Source organism: Brachyistius frenatus, unplaced genomic scaffold (assembly GCF_029030835.1).
Source record: "Brachyistius frenatus isolate BFR_SWC_R1_liver_20210118 unplaced genomic scaffold, ASM2903083v1 Contig_97, whole genome shotgun sequence".
Classification (NCBI taxonomy): domain Eukaryota; kingdom Metazoa; phylum Chordata; class Actinopteri; family Embiotocidae; genus Brachyistius; species Brachyistius frenatus.
In genome coordinates this window covers 952,501-962,921 of record NW_027210696.1, presented here as the reverse complement: position 1 = coordinate 962,921, position 10,421 = coordinate 952,501, and the positions used below count along the sequence as shown (strand labels likewise).

General features: G+C 39.4%; 1 protein-coding gene across 1 annotated transcript in view; it reads right to left on the bottom strand.

Moving 5' to 3' along the window:
* Positions 1-9,121: 9,121 nt before the first annotated feature.
* LOC138628269 (MOB kinase activator 2) overlaps positions 9,122-10,421 on the bottom strand; it is a 7,907-nt gene continuing 6,607 nt past the window's right edge. Inside the window, exons 4-5 of the mRNA XM_069711224.1 lie at positions 9,998-10,122; positions 9,122-9,917 (exon numbers count right to left, since the gene is read on the bottom strand). Coding sequence (XP_069567325.1) covers positions 9,679-9,917; positions 9,998-10,122 — 364 coding nt within the window. The 3' untranslated portion in view covers positions 9,122-9,678. The remainder of the gene's footprint in view (positions 9,918-9,997; positions 10,123-10,421) is intronic.

The following is a 10,421-nucleotide window of genomic DNA, read 5'->3' as shown; positions in this document are numbered from 1 at the left end:
TCTCATCTATCTGTAATGAAGCACCCATTTGTCCTAAAGCTCCGTGTAAAGATATTATTTGGCCCTAATGCTGAAAGATTTGATATTATGATAAATAATACAAGGCTGTCATCATCTCTACCGTTTTTCTACTTTGATGATATCATTGTGACACTGGAATTTAATTGTATTTTATAGAACAGTAACATGATCTTAAAAATGGTTAAAGCTGGCTTGGTGAGCCCCGTGGAAGTCACGTTGAGGTAGATTGAAGTCAATGTGGCTTGTGGATGTAAAACATCTTCAGTATTTCTCCCTCTAGACAGTTTTGTATTGACTGAGGTATTAAGTTGAAATCATGAAAACTTGCCAACCATACGCTGTACAACAAAATCAGGTTGTGTGTTGGTGTATTTTTGTGTGCTCACATACCTTGCCATTCACATGTGCAGGCAAGTGAGAAACAAAGAATAGAGGTTGAGGGACAAATGACGCGAGATAATGTTTGTTTGTTTGTTTGTTTGTTTGTTTGTTTGTTTGAAAAGTGGGCCAGATTATGATCTTTATCCTGCAACTAATCCTGACTGGTATTCTGATCACTCTTCTGGCCAGAAACCTTGGTCTGTCACTGCCAACACACACACACGCACGCACGCACGCACACACACACACACACACACACACACACACACACACACACACACACACACACACACACACACACACACACACACACACACACACACACACACACACACACACACACACACACACACACACACACACACACACACACTCATTCATTCACTCTTCTCACCATTGTGTGTTATACCAGTGACTTCAGTCTTGTGAGATTTGAATTGGTTTTTAATGGATGCTGAGTGAGGAACACACTCACCCGCACTGGCATTTTGTTCCTTGGAGCATTAGAGAGCACACACGAGTGAGTGACATGTGACTGCCTGGCCACAAACAGATTTACCAGTGCAGAAACCTGTGCACACACAGCACATAGTAGATGCAAACTGTTGCCCTCAATGTATGCTGTGTATGTTCATGCTCACACCTACGGTTGACTCCCTCCTACACACAAAAACACACGCACACAAACATGGTTTAAAAGCCACCTGTGGTGAAGTTTGAAACCGAATTGTCTCTTGAGAGAAAGGCACTTGGCGCCACGGTGCCTCCGAGTAAGAGGAAATGTAGGCCGCTCAGCTGCTTTCCAGTCTCTAACACAAGCAGTACGGGCAGGCTGTATCTGCATCAACTTTCAGCAGCGAAATAATAACATGAAAGGAAGGAAAGGAGACATGAAAGTTGATGCTCGATGTCTTAACCAGTAAAAATAAAATAACATTTAAAAAAAAAATTATTAAAGGGGCCCACCTTTAATTTGTTTTTTTTTTTTTTTTTTGGCCACTTGGAGTGAAACGAGCTGTAAACACAACAATGGCATGTTATCACCAAGCGGCAACCAACAGTGACGTCACCCATTGGTTTATGAAGGGCCGTTAGGAAGCTTTGAGTTCGGATTTTGGCCGGCGCCATCTTTCTAGTACAGAGCGGTTTGGAGCCAGTAGTGACCATATTTGGTCTGGGGGTGAACAAACGGTGGATCTGACTTAATCTGATTGGAAACTCGACGTTAAAACATCCCACCCACCGATAGCCATAACCTGACTGGCCCCTGGTGTGTCAATCAAACAAATGCGCCCCCAAAACATGACTTTTTAAAGTTTATTTTCTAATTTATGACAGGAATATTTTCAGATGGACTGCCAGAAAACAAATAACAAGGAGTGACTTTAACTGGCAAAATCCCAAATAACTCATGGAGAAATTTTATTGACTGATAATTTTATGAGACTAGTTGCATGGGAGTCTATGGAGCTGGAGGCTTTTTGGAGCCAGCCTCTAGTGGCACTCGATGGTATTGCCGTTTTGGCCCCATCGTTCAGACCTGGAAGCTACATCCACTGGTTTACTTGTGTTTCTGTGTTTCAACAGTCAGACAGATACACTGCATCGCTCACATGCGGATACATTATCTATACCCGCTTTATCCTGAACAGGGTCAGGTCACTTTTGGGTGAAGGCGGGATACAGGGCCAACACATAGAGACAGACGGAAACAAAGACCAGTCACACTCTCATTCACACCTAAGGTCAATTTGTAGAATCACCAATTAACCTGAAAAGCGGATGGTGGGAGGAAGCCAGAGTGCCCGGAGAGAACCCACGCAGGCACAGGGAGAACATGCAAACTCCACACAAAAGGCCCAGGCCCGAATCGAGCCCAGAACCGTTTTGCTGTGAGGGAGCAATGCTAACCACTGCACCACTGCGCCACCATTGGTGGTTGTGTTTCTGTGTTTCAACAGTCAGACAGATACACTGCATCGCTTACATGTTATCCACATGTATGACAGAAATATGAGCTGAGGTGAACTCTCTCTTTTGTGTTCTGCACTTTCTATTACATTCTGTCTCCTCCTAAGTGAGTGTGTGAGTGTTTGTGTGTGTGTGTGTGTGTGTGTGTGTGTGTGTGTGTGTGTGTGTGTGTGTGTGTGTGTGTGTGTGTGTTGGTAGGTGAGGATGTGAACCTGCGGAGAGTCTGAGACCAAAAGGAGCTTCTCCAACATTCCTCCCAAGTTAGAACGCAGCATGGGGTTGTCCTCAGAGAAAATGAACACACACACACACACACACACACACACACACACACACACACACACACACACACACACACACACACACACACACACACACACACACACACACACACACACACACACACACACACACACCTTCCTGTCGTAACTCCTCCAAACTACTTTGAGCAAAAAAACACTTTTTGTCCTCATCAGATCCCTGCTGTTTCACAACCAGTTTCTCCCCCTCTTTCTTTCTCTGTCTTTTCTAGATTACAGCAGGATCTTTAATTTTGCTTTCTCTCCTCTCGTGTTTCTTTAGAGGCATTTTTGTTAAGTGCCAGCAGCAGTATTACGTGACATCCATCAGTGTTGAATCACACTGAGATGCTCTCTCTTTTCCCTCTTTGGAGAGATTTTTTTTTTTTTTGACACTTATTGCAGGCAAACCGATTAAAACCTTTAGTGAGCTTTTTACAACATCAACCTGAGAATAAAATAGCACAATGCACAAATAAATAGTTTGGAAAAAATAGTTCAGTACAACATGTACAAGTATAAAATCACGTTTTATTGCTCCAAGGTTTTATCAGTACATTAAGGAGGCTCTTGATGCTATTTCAACTTTAATTCAACTATTATTAATCTAATATCCACCTGAACCTGATATTCTCTGTAACACTTGAACAAGTAATATGGGATTAAAGTGTTATAAAAAAGTTTGAATAATAGAAAAATCCCTCTTACATAACAGAGGCTCAGAGACTACACCCCCCTCCCTTCACTTTCTCTCTCTCAAACACACTCATACACAGAGCAACAACTTTTACCAAACTAGATCACAGAAGATAGTAAAAAAGTAGTGATGTGTGGGTTTGCACATGACAGTTATTTTAAACAGTGTGCTGCTGTGCCTGTAGTACTCAAATCACAAGATGCTCTGATTTCTGAGGTCTACATCATCACAGCCTACAAGCTGCTGTCTGTCGAGTGCGAGTGTGTGTGTGTGTGTGTGTGTGTGTGTGTGTGTGTGTGTGTGTGTGTGTGTGTGTGTGTGTGTGTGTGTGTGTGTGTGTGTGTGTGTGTGTGTGTGTGTGTGCTGTATCTGATCAAGACTGCTTGTTTGCTGCTTGGCCCCTCGGTATGCACACGTATGCCTGTCCCAAATCCCTGTTGATTATTTTTTTTTTTTTTATGATAATCTAGTATATTAGTTCTATAAAATGCCAGACCACCCATTCCTGAGTGCCCTGCTTGGTGCCAACAACTTGGTCCAAAACCTGAAGATAATCCATTACAATATTAAAAAAAAAAAAAAAAAAAGAAAAGCAGCAAGTCTTCAGATTGCAGAACCCAAAACCCCAAAATGTATCATGCTTTTGCTTGATAAAGGAGTTAAACAACTTATTTTGTGATCATAATTAATCAGTTGATTAATCAAAATTTAATATTTAACTGAATAAAGGCTTTATAATTTGGTGTTTTTCGTTTTCTAAGTGAAAAACACTGAACAACGAATTTACTTAAATTTCTACTTTACTTAAGCTGAATGTAGAAAAAAAAACAACAACCGTATGGATTTTGATATCAAAACAAAATTGCCATTTACGAAGTCCTTATAACTCACATTGTTGAGTCACATACAGACACACCTAGGTCCCTAATATGTTGATATGTAATTACATTTTGTTTTTTCCACCCTCCCTGTTAATTTCGAAGAAGTTAAAAACACGGATCAAGAAGCATTTCATTATGTTCTTATTTACTGTAGGCTACATTGCCTCAATCAAACACTTTTTTTTTTTTTATAAAAAAAATAAAAAAAAAAAAAAAATGAGTACATTTATATTTTTTTCAGTTCAGCTACGGCAGCATTCACGCTTCAGTGCATAAACGTGCAGGGGTACCTGTGTCTGTGAGTCCTCTGCAGAGTCACTGCCCGGGACTGGATCCCCAGCGGCAGGAGGCCGAGCAGCAAGCACAGCCTCGCTGGAAGGAGGGCACACATGGTGGCGTAACGGAGGCGCGCTGTCCAGGAGGAGTCAAATCTCAGGAGACCAAAATAATGATCAGAGCTATATTAAATTTTAGAAATTAATTTTAAAAAAGGACCAATGATAATATCTGCAGAAAAGCGAAAACTGCTGCCAGGTTGCCGACTTTTAACTTATTTTTAACAAGTAAATTGTTCCGTACAGATGAGAGACTCTGACAGCATCATCAGTCCTGTCTGCTGCATCTTCTGCACACTGACCTGCTCGCTGTTATCCGACGTGACAACTCAGGACTTCTTTGGGGTGCGCATCGGGAGCTACTGGAGCCTTCTCATTTATATAGTCTGATTGGAGGAGGAGGAGGAAGAGGAGGGAGGAGGAAGGCTTATTGTCAGCCTAACCTCTAACCAACCACACAACCCAATTAAACCTCAGGAGCTCCAGTCCTTCTCATATAATCTTGGTTATAGAGGTGAAGTACATTTGCCATATTTCTTGTTTTGGATGCTTCTTTTATAGGCTTTGTGACAATACTGGCGACCCTTATAGGTGTCCTTGTAGAGTTTATGAGTTAGTTTCATTTTACACAGTAAGCTTAATGGTGGCCAGAGTGAGCTTGAGCCACTTAAATAAACTGCGGAACCCTTCATTAACACAGTGGGGTCATAAAAACAACCTGTGGAACACGCTGATCTTATGTTATTGACACTAACATATACTGCATACTTAAAAACAAGAATAATCAGTTAAAAGATGATTTGAGGCTTTCACACTGTATGTAGTTTATGTCTGCAGATAATAAAACAGAAATTAAACTGAATGATTACTATTTAGATATTTAAAGGCATGCATACTTTTAACAAAAAGGACAAAAATGTTAGGATAAAATACTCCCTAATAACATTTTGAGTGATTATTAATTGATATCACAGCTTTATGCTTTCTAAAATCAACATGAGAAGTTAAAGTTATAGCTGAGTGTGTTAAAAATGCATGTTTGATTAGTTTGAAAGGTGCTAAACAAAGATAAAATTGAATTCATAGAAAGTTGGCAAAAATGAACCAAAATCAACCTGGATTTAAATAAAAATTAATTCAAAAGGAGAGTTACTTCTTTTGAGGTCCAGAGGTTTCAAATGAATGACTGAAGTTGTTAATGAGACCTGAGTGAAAATAAATAATTTGTTCACAGCAAAACTTGAAACACTGATAAGGCCTTAGTAAGAAGGTTCCTGGACTTTTGTCCAAAAGAGAAATACACATGTTGTATCAGAAGTATACAGTAAAACCCACATGCCATTTTAAAACTTTCTGCTCCTGGTGGAGGACAAATTCTTCTGACATTTATAAAATGAACTGCAAAAGCTGACATTTATCTTTTCAATTGAATGTGATTTAATCTCAGGAAGAAAAAAGAAAAAAAAAAGAATCAAGGCTCACGTAATACTCGAGGCTCATTGAAGGCAATGAATTTACTTTACTTAATTTCATTTATGCTGTAACCAGACCTCTGGATCTTGTGGCACAGTTTTTTTTAAAAAGAGGATAATCTTAAGACATTGAAGTGTGTGTGTGCAGACAAATTAATATAACTGTGTAACAAGTACAAGTCAGACAGATCATCCACTGTTATGGAGTCCCCTGATTATTAAAGTCCAAAAAGTAAGGAGAAGGAAAGACACAGAAAGGTAGTCTTTGCAGCAGCCGCAGCGATCTTGTTCTCCTCATTTTCCTTGTAAAAGAACAACTTTTCTTTTCTTTGCTGTGAGGGACGATACAGATGAGAGGCTCAGAGTCTGAACCTGATTAAAAGAATGCTCTGTATGTGGAGGTGGCTTCAGGTCTTAATTAAAGGGCCGTGTGCGTGTGTGCTTGTCTGTGACTCAGCAGTTTGCAGTATTACCTTCTAAGCTCAGTTTCCAACACTGAGCCTCAACTCAGTCCAACATGTGCATTAACACATCTCCTATCTAGCCTAAGAACAAACCTCTGTGTGTGTGTGTGTGTGTGTGTGTGTGTGTGTGTGTGTGTGTGTGTGTGTGTGTGTGTGTGTGTGTGTGTGTGTGTGTGTGTGTGTGTGTGTGTGTGTGTGTGTGTGTGTGTGTGTGTGTGTGTGTGTGTGTGTGTGTGAGCATGTTCACAATATCCAGACTTATCCTCTCTGTCTCGGTCCCTCAGCAGGCAAAGATGCTTTGGCTCAGTGTCAGTCTTTGTGTCTACTTGACACCTCGAAATAAGACGTCTGGCCACGTTCATGATCTGTAAGTATGTTCTCAACATCCATTTAATCAACACAAGTACAGCATACAACTTTTTTTTACTCACTCTCTCTTTACATTGTATGCATGACACTTTACCCATTTAGCTCTCATAGTCCACGAAGAAATAAATATCATGTTAAATCTGACGAGTGCGAAAGAGGCTGTATTAAAACAGGAGATTTCTTCACTGCCATGCGCAGTGATGCAGCAGATGTGTTGACAAAAGTAGCGATGAAACAGCCTTCATTTTGCACACAAATTTGCAGGAAATTGGAAATTGTATTGAAAAGATCAATCTGCTTTTTTTTTTTTTTTTTTTCCCAGTAGATCAATCATTTCTAAACCAATAGTAATAAAATCATAATAAAGTTGGTAAAGCACCTCTCAAAACCAAAGGATTAAAATTCAGGCTACAGAAAAAAATTAAAGAATGAAATCACAACAGCACAAGAAGGCAGAAAACTGTTACTAGTGTAATTTAATTTATTGAATTAGTCTCCTAATTAATTCTTTGGATAGTTTCCCCAAATTGTAACAATATATCAGTTTTTGCAGACATCTTTCCATCAGACTGAAGTGGTTGTTGATGCCTCTTTGTGGGGAAATATGGCACTACATGCACAGTGAAAAAAAAAAAACACAATCTCACAACACTGCAATCTTTAATTCTTTGATCATATCTGTCCATTTGATCTTGTCTTCGGCTCTCAAATTCACACTATTTTGAAATAAATCCAATAAGCGCTGTATATATTTACAAAGACCAGAGAGTCAATTATCATGAAACTCAATACTGTCAATTATTTTCTCTTAGGTACTTAAAGGAGCACGGTGTAAGATTTAGTGCTTTCTAGTGGTGAGGGTGCAGATTGCAACCGATTAAATAGCCCTCACCTCACCCCTCCCCTAATAAACTTGTAGGAGAATTTACAGTGGCCACAAAAAAACCCAAAGGCCCTCTCTAGAGCCAGTGTATAGTTGCCCCTTCTAAATGACTGTAGAAACATAGCTCGCTCCATGGGAAAGTACCCACTCTTTATGTAGATATTAAGAATCTACCGTAAAATTCTTAATTTTCTGTGATTATATGTCAGGGAAATTATCAATATTATATTCCATTTCTGCAAGTAAATGGTTGCTATTTTGCCATGACAAAGGAAGTTTATGTTTAAGGTCAAAAGATGCTTGAAACCTCATGAAACGTGGCACATATATCCGGCGTGGTGAGATGATACATCTGATTTGCTCATGGGCGTGGCCAAATGGCTCGCTAGCGCCCCCTAAACTGCAGCCCCGGCATGTATTTTGCTATAGTATGACTTTTATGTCATAATTTGGACCACATGCTACAGTATGACTTTTTTTCATTTTTTGGACAACATGCTATATTGTATGACTTTTTTTTCATAATTTGGACGACATGCTATGGTATGACTCTTTTCATATTTAGGACGATATGCTACAATATTCAATTTTTTTTCATATTCAGGATGGCATGGTATAGTGACTTTTTTTTGTCATAATTTGGACGACATACTATAGTATGAGTCTGTTTCATAATTTGGTCAAAGTCATACTATGCTGTCTAAAATATCTACAATTCATTCCATAGCATGTCGTTCGAAATATTAAAAAAACAGTCATACTACAACATGTCCTCAAAAGCACAAAAGAAAGTCACAGTATCATAGGCACTAGGGTGTAGTGGTTATATTTGGTGCCTTACAGTGGGAAGATCATTGATTCGATTCCAGCTTGAGACATGCCAGTCAGGTCTAAAAATGTAATGTTGTTAAAAATATGAAAAAAGTCATGTCGTCTAAATTATGAAAAAAAGTCATACTATTGCATGTCGTCCAAAATATCAATAAAGGTCGTACTATAGCATGTCGTCCAAAATATGAAAAAAGTCATACTATAGCATGTCGTCTAAAATATGAAAAAAAGTCATACCATAGCATGTCGTCCAATATTTGAAAAAAAGTCATATATGCCATATAAAATATGAAAAAAAAGTTATACTATAAATGTGATACCTGCTGGAGTCCTCTGCCGGCTGCAGGTGATGTTGCTGTTAAACCAAACACCCACTGAGACGTGCTGATCTACAGCCACAGCAGTTATCTCAAGATCCAACTCGGTTCCCTCCCTGCCTCAAACAATTCCCCAGGTTTTTTTTTTAATTTGAATCATTTCCAGAAGAAGCATGCAAAGATAGTTTTTAAATCCACCGAGTAGACAGAATGTCACAAATGTTTATTAGTCAATACAGAATCATACATGAAGCTGCAGAGAGACGTTTTCCTTACAGATGAGATTATAAAGTATTTGGATCAACACATCACCATAATGTTTTTTTGTAAATATTCAAAGTACACTGATGGAACCAGCTGGGTTTCTTTGGCTGAATGGATTTCTTTTGAGAAATCACAACAAGGGATACTTCATTTTTTTTTCTTCTCTCTATTAGTGTCTTACAATAAGGAAGACATCAATGACCCTGAAGATCTTGACCTTTTCAGATAAGAACAACGCACCATTATGTTAAAAAACACAAACATGCAATATTAGTTTCACACAATGACTCATGAACTAATAACAAGTATATATAAAAAGAGCTACATACTCCTGTCTGTGTTTTCAACTTCCAGACGTTTAAAAAAAAAAAAAAATACATAGTAAAGAAACTTTAAGTTGGCCCCAGAGTGGTGACACAGAACCAGCTATAACAAATAAATAAAGTGTGTGATGAGAACGTGAGTGTATAATATCTGTGTTTGCTCTTAAGGTTCAGACTTGCTGTCCCAGGGCTGTGATGAGGTCCTGCAATGGCTCGGTGTCCTCCTGGTCCAGCAGCGAGTGCTCGCGGCAGAAGAGTGTGAGGTGAGTGAAGAGTGTGTTGAGGTGTGGTTGCAGGCCTAACGCGAGCGCCTCTCTGTAGTGAGACCAGTAAATGTGAGCCAGAGTCCTGAACAAGAGCAAAAACACCTTCTGGACCAGAAAGACGAAGCCTGTCGGAAATACTGAACCTATAAATGGAAGAGGCTTATAAATGAAACTGGAATTTGATGTGAAATAATGTAACACGTATGACATAAACGCTCTTTACCTGCTTTAGTGGGGAACACATCTTCATCCATCAGTAGTTCCTGGATGTATGACATGGCGTAATCAAAGTAAAGTGGAGCAGAGCACTTCAGCTTCCTGCCATGGTCGTCAGTCCAAAAATAAACCCTGTCGACAGAAACACATGGAGTCATTAAGACACAACATCCTGGATGTTCAGCCTCATAAAGTAAACAACAGAATCGATGCTTCATGGTTGTCAGTATTATGACATGATTCTTCGGCCACATAATGGCAACTGAAATCCATTTTCTCATAAAGACCACGAGAAGTTGAAAGCTCTGCTTAAAGGATAGCTACAGTTTCACTCACTTCCGATGAATTTACCTGTTGAGTTCTATACAAGCGGCAACCAACCGTGACATCACTCATTGGTTTTTGAACTGCTGTCCTGAAGCCTCAAATTT